At 42.4% G+C, this 14,604-nt stretch overlaps 3 protein-coding genes across 11 annotated transcripts in view; 1 reads left to right on the forward strand and 2 right to left on the reverse strand.

The window, feature by feature from the left end:
- The window catches only part of LOC107270720 (synaptotagmin-4), a 6,064-nt gene extending 1,421 nt beyond the window's left edge, over window positions 1-4,643 (forward strand). Inside the window, exons 2-5 of one of the 4 annotated variants that reach the window (XR_003060635.1) lie at window positions 128-834; window positions 2,204-2,362; window positions 2,447-3,431; window positions 3,513-4,643. Coding sequence is in view for 2 of the 4 variants with exons in the window: in XM_025088044.1 (XP_024943812.1) it covers window positions 128-834; window positions 2,204-2,362; window positions 2,447-2,971 (1,391 nt within the window). In the remaining 2 variants the exon portion in view is untranslated. Of the gene's footprint in view, window positions 1-127; window positions 835-2,203; window positions 2,363-2,446 lie in introns of all 4 variants that reach the window. The other 3 variants (XR_003060634.1, XM_025088045.1, XM_025088044.1) reach the window with 3 other exon arrangements.
- Window positions 4,644-4,740: 97 nt separating this feature from the next.
- On the reverse strand, window positions 4,741-7,542 carry LOC107270718 (dolichol kinase). Its single transcript, XM_015745985.2, has 7 exons — window positions 7,209-7,542; window positions 6,816-7,075; window positions 6,449-6,669; window positions 6,192-6,380; window positions 5,896-6,105; window positions 5,483-5,810; window positions 4,741-5,338 (listed from the first exon to the last, which is right to left on the reverse strand). Exons 1-7 carry the CDS (start codon window positions 7,313-7,315, stop codon window positions 5,205-5,207), a joined length of 1,449 nt encoding a protein of 482 aa, XP_015601471.1. The 5' UTR covers window positions 7,316-7,542; the 3' UTR covers window positions 4,741-5,204.
- Window positions 7,543-7,584: 42 nt separating this feature from the next.
- On the reverse strand, window positions 7,585-10,080 carry LOC107270721 (zinc finger protein 277). 6 transcript variants are annotated; one of them, XM_025088048.1, is made up of 8 exons: window positions 10,023-10,080; window positions 9,210-9,414; window positions 8,953-9,130; window positions 8,674-8,876; window positions 8,454-8,592; window positions 8,145-8,369; window positions 7,914-8,059; window positions 7,585-7,851 (listed from the first exon to the last, which is right to left on the reverse strand). In XM_025088048.1, exons 2-8 carry the CDS (start codon window positions 9,332-9,334, stop codon window positions 7,752-7,754), a joined length of 1,116 nt encoding a protein of 371 aa, XP_024943816.1. In that variant the 5' UTR covers window positions 9,335-9,414; window positions 10,023-10,080; the 3' UTR covers window positions 7,585-7,751. The 6 variants fall into 6 exon arrangements, with proteins under 6 accessions (XP_024943816.1, XP_015601476.1, XP_015601475.1 ...); XM_015745990.2 differs by having other exon boundaries at window positions 9,719-10,080; XM_015745989.2 differs by having other exon boundaries at window positions 9,210-9,411; window positions 9,817-10,074.
- Between the last annotated feature and the right edge of the window lie 4,524 nt (window positions 10,081-14,604).

Raw genomic sequence — 14,604 nt, forward strand, 5'->3', positions numbered from 1 at the left:
GAGGGGGGGGGGAATAACGAGGCGCGTCAATTCATGGGATTCGATGCATTCAGGATGGACATCCAATCTCTATTAATTTTAACCATTGTCTTTGGTCAATTAATTTTCGTAAATATGCGTTTTTTAGTTTCCACAGCGACTCTGATTGGACTATGCATTGGGATAGCCTTCTTAATATGCATGGCAGCGACGACGTGGTGGCTCTGCCGACGACGAAGAGAGCACACGAAATTGAATTCGGACAAGTCATTGGCATTCCGACCGCCACACCGAAAACCGACGGCGGTCAAGAGTCCCGGGAGCACCAGTCATTATCTGAAGAAGAGTCCCAGTCCTACGGGGCCGGCAAAGAGTCCTCCTGGATCGGGAGGCCAGACGCCTAGTCCCACGGGCTCGCAACCGTCTCAACATTCGAACAATCTGACTGTTTCTCGTCCGCGTACACCGCAAGGAGGAGGTACGACGACGCCCGTGCAGACGCCGCCCGGCGACGTAGCTCTGAGCATAGAGAACGAGCGCGACAAGGCGGAAATCGAAAAGAGCGAGAAGGTCGACCGCGGAAGGTATAACCCCGACAGCAATAAAGATGGTCTCGGGCAACTGTTCTTCAAGCTGCGCTATCGAAGCGAACAGAATGCAGTGGTGGTAACGGTCGTCAAGTGCACGGGATTGCCCGCGCGAGGACAGCAGCACGCCACGAGCGACCCTTATCTGAAATTACAGCTACTGCCGGACAAGCAGCATCGCGTTAAGACCAGAGTACTCAGAAATACGAGGGATCCGGTCTACGACGAAGACTTTACGTTCTTCGGGATATCACAGAGTCAGCTGCAGGTAAGTCGAAGCCTCAAACATACGAGTCCGTATTCAGAACTCGCTATTAAAGTCACACTACAGAGTCACACTAAGAGTGGTTAAAAGTCACTAAAAATAATTTAAAAGCGACCTACTAGCACTAGAATGTGAATGTTCTGAATACGGGCTATAAACACCAACTACGAGTACACTATTCTAACTCGGGCACCTATACATGCAGAATGCGCGTCCATCCTCGGCTAGTCTGTTCAGCATAGGTTGATACAGTATCTGTATACAATGTTGTGACGTGATTTTTCGAATCACGGTCCCAAGGCGGCTCCGGTTACCGATACAGATAACGTTCTCGATTTCTGGTTCCCTTCGGTTCGCCACCCTGCTCAGAAGCTACGCTCTCGGGTTGATTCGTATAGTTACGTCAAGTCTCTCGTTAGATTTCGTTATTGCTTAGTTGAGGTCGAGGTGCTCGAATCTGCCGTGGGGAGATAGTCTCGACGCACCGAGTTGCCCGGCAGAGGAGAGTACCCGACGGAGACATCTCCACGGATCGGCAGAAGCCCGGGCTGGGAAAAGGGCTGTAGAGGGGGCGGAGGTAATTTTGATACGGTTAAGGGCAGGAGAGGAACCTCCTGCCCGAGTTAAGGACGTGGTGCCCAGCTGTCGCCCGATGCCCTGGGGAAGCGGCCGTGGAGGATCTCTAGAAGTTACGTACCGATTCGTTAAGGAACGCTCTCGATTTAGTTTAAAAGGACGACTCGAAGGAGATAGAAGAGTTATCGGTTATAAGTCTCTCGACCAATCAGAATGATTAGTTCTCGGATTTGGCTATTGTCAAAGCAGTCTGTCTCGGGACACCGACCGAGGTGCCACGGGCTGGCTCGCGCTCCCGTGCTATCTGTTGATAGTTTTTCTTGCCGTGTTTCGCTACGGTATAGCAAGTTCTCGACTCGTACAGTTCTCGCGTTGTTCTCGCGATATCCAGGAATTCTATGAATTCCTGTGAGTGTTCGTTTGCTGATTTTACCCGACCCCAAAGATCAGCACCTACGGTTGCGTTTCTCGATTTTACGCGTCCCCAAAAATCGACAGGTCTGATAGGTTCCGTTAGAGTTCTCGTTTTGGCGGAGTTGGGCCTGTCCGTCCTGAGAGTTCCACCCCAACTCCCAGCTTATATCGGTTCGTCAGTTCCCGGTGAAAAAAAGAATTGGCTGGCGCCCGCGTGGCTTGCGGATGCCCAAACGACGATAGATCGACGATAGACTCGAAGATAGTTCGTTCTCGTATGTTTTGCTATCGGTGTCGGGTCATAAGTTAAAGAATTACGTTACAATGTATACATACACTGTATGTATAATCACATAATGAGCAATTGAGACACTCCTTGCAGAAAACAACTCTCCACTTTGTCGTCTTGAGCTTCGACAGATACTCCCGAGACGACATGATCGGCGAAGTCGTGTGTCCGCTCTCTTCGGTCGTCGGTCTCGAAGAAGCAGACAATCAGCAGATCTCCCTGTGCCGTGAAATTTGTCCAAGGAGTCTTAAGGCGAGTACCTGCACGCACGTTGTTCGCGGTGATGTCTGACCTGCTTGTCGTAATAATGGATTTCACGAACTTGCACGTTTTTAGATCCAATCGCAAGGACGAGGCGAGTTGCTCGTCTCTCTTTGCTGGCAACCGGCAGCCAGTCGTTTGACCGTGGTCGTCCTGAAGGCCCGCAACTTACCGAAAATGGACGTAACGGGCTTGGCGGATCCTTACGTTAAGATATACCTTCTTTACAATAATCAGCGAATCGCTAAGAAGAAGACTCACGTTAAGAAGCGCACTCTCAGCCCAGTATTCAATGAATCCTTCATATTCGATATACCGAATGGTACCGATGGTCTCGGTAATATCAGTCTCGAGTTCATGCTGCTCGACTGGGATCGCGTTACGAAAAACGAGGCTAGTAGTCGTGCTATCAATATTTTTTTGCCTTTACTCCGTACCTCCGAGATACCACGAATTACAACGACACTTAATAATTCACAGGTGATTGGACGGCTGGAGCTTGGTGGTTCAAAGAGCCAAGGATCTGCATTGAATCATTGGAACGAAGTGTGTAGCTCGCCGCGACGACAAATTGCTGATTGGCACAAATTGAGGGAGTAAAAGCAGCACCCGTGCTCGTACTTTTCTTATAAACTTTCAAAGATTCCCCAAGTTTCTCGGTAATCTGCTAGTCTTATTATTTTTCCACCAAAAATTCTCCCATCGTTTTTCAGACTCTTTCGTACTCGAGTGCGTGCAAAGCACACGATAATCATAAAATTAAATTATTTCTTTTTCTTTTTTTTTTTTTTTTGTTTAAACCAGTATACCAGTAATATATGATATTCGATGCTGCGAGGATCTTACCGCGGGAAGAAACATTGAAACGAGTGCAGCGGAAGACACATTAAGGAGGAAAGGTCGTCGTCGTCGTCGTCGTCGCGTTGCCTCGGACCTATCGTCATTCGGTCAGTATGGCCGACAGTAATCTGCTGTGTGACAGTCCTGCCCAATAGTGGTGCACTTTCATCACCTTCAGGAGAGTACCATATCCTGGGGGCCATCAGTCTCTAACGTGCATGTAAGCCTATGTATGAGCCAATTAAGGGGTAACACACCAATTGGAATTAACACGTCTGTTTGGCATCTACGACGAAAACAGTTGCAGCTGTAGCGTAGGTCCTGAATGACTTCTCGGCGATGGCCGACAGGCGACTCGCGGTATACGAGGCAAGTGCGGCTACAGGAGCTTCGAGTCTCCACGAGAGTTTTAGGAGTTTGGAATAACGCAGGACGAACAAAAATGATAATGCGAGAATACGATAGATTAACAATCGTAAGCGCGTAAAACAATTTTACTATTTCCGATATAAAAAGTTTCGAAAAGCCTAGTTGCGCCGCATTATTCTGGGTTGAGAAGTGTAAAATGTTTTTACTCCATATCCTTTTGTCTTTAATTCTTATGTATACAATTGTGGTGGAAAAAGATGGAAAAAAGTTGTCGCGTTTAGCTCTTCGTCTCGATTGTATATATAATTAATTGATCCATTGCAAAACGAGGAGCAGTTAGCGTACTTAACGTATTGGTCACTGAACTGAAGCGAAATCACTCGTGGTGAATTTGTAGTCGAATTGAAGTTTTTCTCAAGTACGTCACACGTTACGGAACGTGGTTTTTCCATTAGGTTCCATTAGTACGAAACATGAATGACAAAGGAAAATAAAAAAAAAAAATAAAAAGATATAGAATCACTGCACCGACTCAATGATCGATCGATATTATATAATGATAAAGGAATATCTGGATATTGATTTAAAATGCTATACGATACATAAGCGATAACGACATGACCCTAGTCCGTATACCTATAGTATCGTAGTTATATTGTATGCTTCGTCTGTCGTTTACATCGAAAACTGGTGCTCGAGATGACGACGGGTTGGATGAGAGTCGAACGGCGTCTGATATCCCAAGAAAATCGCGGGATACGATGATTCGTCTTTCGCGTTGCTCGTCTTCGCCACGTTTCGTGTGAAAACAAGAAAATCGTTGTAAAATATACATATATGTAACGGGTGTTACGCGCTAAATAAGGCGCCTTTAATTCAGCGTTCGCGCGAGCCACGAATTCATCGACATCGATCTTTCGTGGCTGTTAAGTGGATAATGAATTTTTGACATTCTCTCGCAATTCGCATACGGGATGGTGTAAGGCATGCTACGTCGTCGTGCTATGTGTATGGGCAGATTTTAAGGCTGTGCGGTTAATAAACTGATATCCAACAATGGAAAGATTGCTATTCTTTTGTTTCGACATTTCCCCGACTTTTGTCAATAAATAAGCAGGACAATTGAAATAGGGTAATAACTAATGAGCAGACTATAGGTATTTCGCCGCAAGTAGAAAAATAGTTTATTTGCTTGTACGGAGTTTTACCTTTGTGCGTTGTCGTAAACGAAAAGACAAATGCATGAAACGGAATGCGCACATCTACTTATATGGACTTTCGAAATAAAGATCTTACATAGATGAATTACTATTGCACACCTTGCTGCGGTTGATCGACCGGACGAGCTGTACGGTAATAAACAGCGCATCAGAGACGATCAATGTACCCAAACATTATTTTAAGTTAAGAATAAGTTAAAATAACGCAACTGATACAAATTACTTATACGAACTCTCACGCAGGGCGTTCTTGAATCTGTCCAATGATCGAGGTACCATGGTGTCTTCATAATTATTACTTAAAATTGATACGATCCGCACACACAGTGCGCCGTACCGAGCTTCATATAGTCACGTAACTCGAGGAATGAGACTAAATATAAAAGATCCTGCAGCTTGGGTCATCATATCCTTAATGCGAGGTACATCAGCAAAGGGAGTGCCAGGTTGTCTATTTGATCGGTTCGTGCTTCAACGATCGATATTCCGATTATCGACAGAGTGGCTTTCACCAGTGTCACAAACCCTTCCACGTATCCTAAGGGAAATATGAAAGAAATACATACATATATACAGAGCTATAGCATCATAGGTATACGTGCGTGCGTGTGTGTCTAAACAGTTGTAATGTCGATAGAGGAAATGATCCGTGAGGAATGTCATTCCAGCGGATAGTGCCTACCGAAATATCCGAGGCAATAGACGACCGTTAATTGGATGAGAATGCAAGCGAGCGTTCCCTCGATAGACTTTTCGCAGGAAGACCATTTGTGTTTTCCCCAATTGCTTCCAACGAAACTGGCAGCAGTGTCCCCTAGACCAACTGTCAAGACCCCGCTGAGAAGCGACAACAAGTCGAGGTTACTCGCTGGCATCCATAAGGGAAAGGACAAACCGCAAAGAAGGTAGAGAGGCGTTAACGAGACAAGCGAATCCTTATTGTCGGCAAAAACGGAAAATCCTTTTTGAAGCAGGTCACCCAGTGGCGGTTGGCCCAATATCCTAATTATCTGGAAGATAATCCGCTCATACCGATCGCGTCCAATTTCAGCCAATTGAAATGACACGTCTCCGTCTGAATAATGTCGTTCGTACCTCAAGCATCAGGAACAGGCACATTATTGTCCCGCTTGCCAGATAAAGCAACGATGGATCATATATCATTCCTGGAATGTATACCAACACTGCCAGCACGTGAAAATGTTTTCTAATGGCAGTCGAAGCCTGGGAATTCAAAAGTATTTGGCGTGCGATCGCTCCAATGGCAAATGCAACGCATACCATCCAGTACGATATTAGAATGATCTAGAAGCAATTATTTACATGTGTGTCCATCATTTGATTATTGCAAGGGATGCAGTTGAGCTGAATTTTTGATTGCCGGAACTCACTCTCTTAAAATCGCTAAAAATAAAAAATATTATCCAATGCAATGGGCTCTGATCTAGTAGAATATGCAGTAGAGGTATTACTGCTAATAGCAGTACTCCCAACGCTGTTGCATAAAAGTTTCGTCCCACGCGTAAGTGTGGAAAGAATGTGCATAATATGCAAATTGATGCAACGTACAGAATACCCACCTAAAGGAAGGAATGTCTCATTAAGTTCACAAGATATAATAAATCTATGTATACGGCGTACAACTTACTTGCAGTATCACGGTGATAATGTTGTCCTCACGAATCGGAGGCAAATGATATCTATAGGGAAGATTGGCAGCGGTGGACAGTAGAAATAAAATGATACCATGCACAACAGCCGACGCTTCACCGATCGTGAAACAATGAGGAAAGCAGGCCATGGATTGTAAGACTCCCCATGTACCAAGAATTCCTACACCCAAACCCCATGCCACACTCACCAGTAGTCCTGTATTCAAACAACTCACTTGTATTACAATGTAACTTTTATAAATGTTGAGAAAGGTGGCGACGGCGGCAGGAGGGAAAACTATTTTGCAAATCTTAATTGCTACATAATATCAACTGTAAATTCAATCAAATCCGCAAATATACCTTTGTTCCCAAGAAGCAGATACAGGATGGACGTTATCATAGCTGGTAGAAAGTATACAAGTTGAAAGTCTTTTACAACAACTTTTTTCATTGCCAACCGGCCATAGAGACACACGCAAGCCACTGCAAGGCCTATTCCTGTGATTCCTGTTAATAAGCATATTTCAGAGTAGCCTGCACCAACACTTTCGTTAAGAATGGTCGCTGTGGCACTCAACCCTGTTAAAGGACCCAACCATAAGCCAGAGCTAGCTCCTGTCCTGCATAATAATAAAAAGAGTACAAAGGAATCAATAAATACTGTACGTAAATGTATGCAAAAGTACACGTGCGAGATTTAACTAGGTTAGGACGTTCTTCATCTTCGACTCCAAGGAAGCTCGCACAACTTACCGGTGCTGTATACCGCTACTAGCAAGACTGCGCAGAATGCGTTTTTCGATATCCTTGTAACGTGCAACGATATAGTCCGTCATTTTTTCAAACTTGTCACTCAGCATCGTCACACGCGAGTTGAGCGTAACCACGCAAAGCACTTTGCTCTGACGCACCCTATTCAGGGAAATGGACGTGTATGTCACTTTTGAAGCACGGCTCACGGCGGACTTATTGTTACTTTTTCATAAGTAAAAACACGATAGTAGACACATTCGTGTCCAAACCAAATATGATAACTCCATTCATCGTTCCACATTATGAAGGATACAATTTGTCATTTGGCTAAGGATGAATCTACAGGAAAACACGGATTCGATGAATTCTCTACTTATTCCGAATGAAATACCATTTGTTTCTCTTTATTTTTATTCGATACACACGTAGAAAGCGATATGCTCCAAAGAGATCGCCGAATGCATCTTTGCAAGCAAATCTCAAAGGATTAGACATTGGCTACAGACGCTATTACGATGTGACTGGTAAACTTTGGGATACTCGCTACGGGTGACGCTTTACCGTTTGCTCGTCACATTCCTCGTCACTGTTTACCTCTATGCTACAGAGGAACGAATCATTTTCAATTACGGGAAAGTAGTATCTGTAACGAATAGATTAGAGCAGCGAATGAAAGTACAAACGACAGCGATAGCGTAAACTTACTCCGGTTGATCCCATATACGTTTTTCTGGCAACTTAAAGTGTTGCGCTTCTCGCATGTGCTTCAAGATATTATCCGCCGATGTCGCATCGCAGAATATACAGTGTCCTGTGTGAATTTGCCTTCTGACGTAGTTTACTATTTTTACCTGAATGCCATATCAGCGATAGTACGCGTATGTTATAATTAATCGCTGTTGGGAATCTTAAATTCGGATATTTGATAATACATACTCTTTGATAAAAATTCAGAGTACGCGTGAGATCCTCGAAATCGAAAGCGTGCACATGTTTCATGTGCTGTATAACGGATGCGAAATGCTTATCCAAGTAATCGCAGAATAAACAGTTAACATCAGAAATTTCATCGTTCCAATCGGACCACGTATTTTCTTCGTTATCACTGTTGTCACTGCTGATAGTGGACAGATTGTTCGTTCCCGTCGAATCGCCAGCCGCCTTATGTTCCCGAAACAGAAAGGAAAGAACGTGAAACATTGCTCATCGGACGCGACTATGCGCGTTACTACGTTGCGTCTATACCTGTTTCAAATAATTGCTCATGTAAAATCTATCGTAGCTCTCATCGTTACGATTAATCCTTTTATGCAGTTTCTTACGCATATGCTCCTTCAGCACCGTGCGATCTTTAAAAACTTTCCTACAGTATACGCAGATTAAGCTGTAAACCATAGATGATAAAGCAAAACGGTTATGCTGAAGCGTATCCTGTAAAGATTACAGGTGTAAAGATACTACACACTTTTCAATATTATTTTCTATCCTGTCGAGCAACTGATCCACAAAGACTAGATTTTCTGGCTTTCCTAATCGAATGTTATGTTGTTGCGAAAGATGTTTTAAATAGGTTGCTCTGGATCCAGAGAATATCAATCTACAAAACATACAGCCACGTTTGAAATTCATATCTGCTCTTTCTTTGGTTTGTTGAGCCAAAACCCATTCCTGAAATAGATAATTATATCATAACTTTTGTCAATGGTTTAAATAAGTTACATTGGTCGATTACATTTAAACTGACCAGTTTTGCTCTTTGTAATTCCATCCTGAGTGCCTTATCTTCTGGTAGACAATCCGATAGTAAAAAGTAACATTCGTTCTTACTTGGTTTCCCATCAGGAGTGCAGTCCATCGATAGCGTACTGCAGAAAGTATTTAATGATGCTTCAGAAAATTTGACCCCCCAATACTTTAGGTAACTGAAAATGAAAACCAGTGGTTTCAGTCAAGTTCATCCAGCATACGAGTGGCTCCTAAAGAAGGTTGAGTGCAGCGTACCATTTCAAACTGGGTATTCGTTGAACATCACCTATGATTAGCCTGTGTTCTTCAAAGAGATGTGACAAAAACGTTTTTTCATTTGTGGGAAGAGTGTAAATTTTTGTACATAGCAGGCATCTCATAGCACAAGGCTCGTCGTCCAACTGATCAAACGGTGTGTAGTATTCGATTGCTTGCAGGTGGCTGCTCTTTGTTTTTTCTGCTACAAATCCACAAGCATATATTTCAATTATACGATTGTACAATGACCAATATAAGTTTAACGAACTCTTCGCGACAATGACCGGACGGGTGGTACGACTAAAGAAAAATCATATGTTTGATTAACAAAAACACTGACATTGAACAATTTTTAACAACGAAAAGCCTACTTTTCCTAGTTATCTTACCAGCACAACTAGTTCGATAAAGCTGCGAACGCTCTCTAATAGTTAAATAGATGTATACATAATTTCACTGATCTGTCAGTAAGCAAAATAGAAAATAATGGTTTAAAAGAAAAATACCTCCAGTAGACATTTAGAATGCGGTAAGAGTTTGATACTGGATTTTTATAGAAAAATAATAATTATATGTATAAGTTTCTTTTGTTAGCGGCTTTCACCATTGCAGTGAAATGATCTGGCAGCGCTCATTCGATTGCGTTTTCTCGTTCTTCATTACCACGTTTACACGGCGGTCTTAAATCGGTTTAATTAATACCGATCTAAACGAATAGATAAAATCATAGACATTTCAATTTCTAAGGAATATTTGGGATTGGTTAATTCTTTTCGATCGGTATTAAATAATCCGGTTTAAGCACTGAACTATAACCATACTGGAATCCGTGACCACAGACCACTTATTGGAGCCACGGCAGACGGCACTCTCGTGCTTTCTCGTGTTAGCACGAGCAGCAACGCCATCTGATCGATGGGTTATATCACTAACGCAATATATATAGATATACAAGTGTATATATGTATACTCACCGTTCTATACTGATCGCCCTAAAAGTTTTTTAAGGCATTTTTAAAAGCACCTGCAACTATGAAAAACAAGTATGACCCTCGTAAACATCCTAAAACGTTAATATGTGGTGCAAAATAAAATATACACAATTAATATGGTCAAACGATTGGGTCTGATGTTTATCATAATTGCAAGCATCTGACAAGGAGAGGGCCAGGTAGCCGAGTCAGATTTTTTTTTTCATTTTTATGGTATGTAGAGATCCCCAATAACACACGAGCAAAGTCATTTCGTTAGATGATCGGCTATTTTCGACAAAATCGATTTTGAAAATATTTAAGTACTATATATCCATTAGATGTAGACAATTAAATCATTGAATGCATGGCTTAGTGGGCAGCGCTTCAGCTCAGTAAGCGCGAGGTTGCTGGTTCGGGTTTCGCTAAATGCGTATTATTATTTTTTTTTTTTCCTTTTCATCCTACGTTTATTGTAGGTGAAAACATTTGTAATGAATCACAATTTGGCTGCAAAATAAAAAAGATTGGGTTAGAAATTTTTATTTTTCCAAGTTAAAGAGAAAATGAAATGGTAAAGTACTGTCTAGCAATAATGCTTCATTGTTAGTAACTACCTGTGGGGCTGTTACTATCGAAGGAATTCGCTCCATCGTAATTCATCAGCTGACCGCCCCAGTGTTCGATAACATGCTCCAATACGCGTGATATGCTTCGAAACTGTGCGACAATAGAAACATTTTCGGAAACGTAAATTAGGTTTGTTTTCCGATAGACATTTCAAAAATACCTTGTAGCTGCAAAAGTTCAGCGTTCGTGCAGTGTGCAAGATGCCGCAAAACCTTTTGCTTCCCATGATTTTACGACGAGTACCATCCAGGCTCTTGTGAAACTCCAGCACAAACATCGGAAGGTGCAGTTACCGATGTAAAAGTATAATAATATCACATTATTGTTAAACAGTACTTTATCATTTATTTTTCTCTTTAGCTTGAAAAAATAAAAAAACTATTTATTTCAGTGACAGCCTCTTCTATGGACCATTCTGAGTTTCTGCGTTAACAGATTTTTAAAAATTTCAACGAGAAAGCCGTAGATCCAACCGTTTGCGAGATACAGCCCGCCGAAGGTGAAATTTCGCGTATTCTCAGAATCCAAGACCCGATATTCCCTGTACGTGGCCCCATGACAATTAATCCGTATGTGTGCAAGAGAGACGCACTAAGCGCCCTGCTGTGCTAATGAAACATACGCTTTAGGAGCATTACAGGGAGCGTCAACGATATCCTGAAATGCGAACAATTGCCGTGCACCGATCAGCCTGCATCGTCACTCGAGAGCATCATTGACGAACCCTGTACGAGTTGTAATTGACAAACCTGTCGTAGGAGGGCCGCACTTATGCCAAGGTTTGCTGGGGCGGGGTGGGGGTACTCAGCGGTATACAAAGAATGTATTATTGGTGCAGAGGTCAGTCTTTCGAGAGCCGTTCTCTTGGAAGCCGCGTTTTGCCGGTCTTCCTTCCCCCTTCCCCTCTCCCCGCAAACACCTTATCACAGTTGTGATACATTCATCGATTCTTTGTCTCTTTTGTTCATCTACATTCTAAGGTAGTACTTGATTATCTAATTCTATCTCTCTCTTTCTCTCTCTCTCTCTCTCTTTCTTTGTGTTACACATTTTCCCAATTTCTTCCGCTGGGCTATACGTTCTTCGTGATATCACTTTGGTATCGCAGTAAACTCCGCAGCAAATATGCCAAGACGGTTTGAGCGGTGGGGAGTCATGGGTTGGCGTCGGCATCCCTTTCTGCGCTCTCTAGGGGAGCGGTCACGTCAATCTGCGTTCGCTTGTGCTACTCCACTTGGCGTATGGGACCTCAAATCCCGGTAACTTCTAATCACCCTCTGCAGGAAACACTTTGCGCGCTGATCTAGGGTTAACGTGGTTCGTCTTCGGAGATCGAACGTGGTTCCTTACGTCTAACCTGCCCTAGCTTCGGCTTTGCGGCGGGCAGTGACGAAGGTTGAAGCGTAAATTCAAGTCCCCTCGGGGACTTCCGGCCTCGGTCGGTGCTGATGCCCAGTGATTCGTTGCGGTCGACTCGGCTAGGGGTGATCGCGAATTTTCATAGCCTGGCTCCTTTTCCCGTGTTCTGGTTCTGCGACACAAGCAACTGCTTAGTCCAGGCCATTCACATATGCTCATGTTGTTCAAAGTCTTGTACTCATGTTTGTCAATGCTTTGTGTCCGCGACCAAAGTCTGTCGAAGGTCGGAAGCCGCTTCGCGGCCCTTTAAGCTCTTGCGTCACAGCAGTCCGCTGTTACTTCGGTATCTGTTAGCCGGGCCTCCGTTGTCCGTAGGGGTTGGGCCCGATAGCGTGTATTTCGCACCCTAGCCTGCTTAATCCGGTCCATCGCGCTTGTCCCCGGTCAAGTGTCATGTCTGTAACAACCATGCCCTATCAGTATCATCAAAATCATCTCTTTTAATCTCTTCGGGCCTTCAGCCCATTTCGTGCCATCTCTTTCTACACTCTTTATCCTTTACCTTCATTTACGAAAAAAAGTGTGACGCAGTGAATTGATACGTTTGAATAAGTGCGTCGCGAATACACCTCTTTCTGCCTGTGTTTCGCTACGGTATAGAAAGTTCTCGCTCGTGTAGTTCTCGCGTTTCTTTCGCGATATCCAGGAAATTCTATGGATTTCTCGTGCGTGTTCCGGACGTGTAGTGCTGTGACCTAGTGAAGTGCTGTGACCTAGTGAAGTGCCCACCCGAGTGTCGTCTGGATACGGTTCTCGGCCTTCTTGGATTAGCTGCACCAGCTGTGGTGAGTACTGCCAATTTATTAATTATATAAGAACAATGTCAAAAGTCAAAGATAGGGCCACGTACAAGGAATCCCCGTTCTTGGATTCTGAAAATACGCGAAACTTCACCTTCGGCGGGCTGTATCGCGCAAACGGTTGGATCTACGGTTTTCTCGTTGAAATTTTTAAGGATCCCGTAGCGCAGAAACTCAGAATGGTCCATAGAAGAGGCTGGCACAGTTAGAATTGCCATAGGGCCACGCAGAACTATTGTTAAAACCTATCAACAATTTATATTTATTGAAAACACCATGAGAGTCAGTAATAATTACTGCATTGTAGTTCTATCCTATCCTAACCTATCTTAATCTATCCTAACCTAGTAAAGCCATATACAAGCGCAGCGCAGTATTGGCCTGTGTGTGATCGCACTCGCTCGTTTTTAATCTTGGTTTCGGTGAAGTGTCCTTCTCGAGGAAATATCTTCTTTAGATAAGTGTCTGTCAAGGAAGTATCTTTGGAACAAGTATCCCAGTACATGAAACTTCTCTATATTCAGTTTTCCACATTAAAAAAAAAGCATATTTTTAATAACTTTCTGTCTGTTAGTCTAAAGTGTTTGGCAGAAACATAGTTATGACTCATAATCGGACAGGAGAAGGACGACACGCATTTGATAACTTTCTTTATATAACAAAAACAATTGAAACTAATAACTGTTCATGTTCTTGACTTATTTAATTAATACAAAAATATATTTCTTCTATTTGTATTTTCAGTTTTTACATTTCCTTTCTTTGAATCCATTAATAATTATTTCGTCTCTGAAAAACTAAAACATTGATGTGCTTTTGAGTTGAATGTTAATACTTATAATTTCTCTTTTAATTTTCAAAAATGTGTTTCTTTTATTCTGTACTATTTTCATTTTTGACATTTTTTTTTCTCTGAACCTATTGAAAAACTATTTTCTGCTCGAAAAACTAAAATATTTATGTAACTTGGAAATTGAACTTGTTAGCTTATAGTAACTTAAACTTTTTTTTGTTAATATCACACTTGCATTTCCAGGTTTAAAGTAATTCCTTTTAGGTAATCCTCTAAAGTGTAGGAACAATACTCTGACACAATTCTTTTAATATTCGCGCAAACATCTTATATATTTTTTTATTCGTAGCTGATTTCTGACCCCCCATTAACTGGCTCAATTTGATTGATGAAAGATTTTCTTCCTTTTTAAAAGCATCAATGAATTTCCATATATTGGCATGAACCGCTGAAATTATAGATGAAAAGGCCCTGTGCCAGCCTTCAACTGAATTATTCTCTAAAGTGTAGGAACAATACTCTGACACAATTCTTTTAATATTCGCGCAAACATCTTATATATTTTTTTATTCGTAGCTGATTTCTGACCCCCCATTAACTGGCTCAATTTGATTGATGAAAGATTTTCTTCCTTTTTAAAAGCATCAATGAATTTCCATATATTTGCATGAACCGCTGAAATCATAGATGAAAAGGCCCTGTGCCAGCCTTAAACTGAATTATTCGTCCCGGGAAGATCATTTAACGTTGCCTCATACTGATTCCAGTGTTCAAGCTTG

The sequence above is a fragment of the Cephus cinctus genome, unplaced genomic scaffold, assembly GCF_000341935.2.
Source record: "Cephus cinctus unplaced genomic scaffold, Ccin1 Ccin1_scaffold0813, whole genome shotgun sequence".
Classification (NCBI taxonomy): domain Eukaryota; kingdom Metazoa; phylum Arthropoda; class Insecta; order Hymenoptera; family Cephidae; genus Cephus; species Cephus cinctus.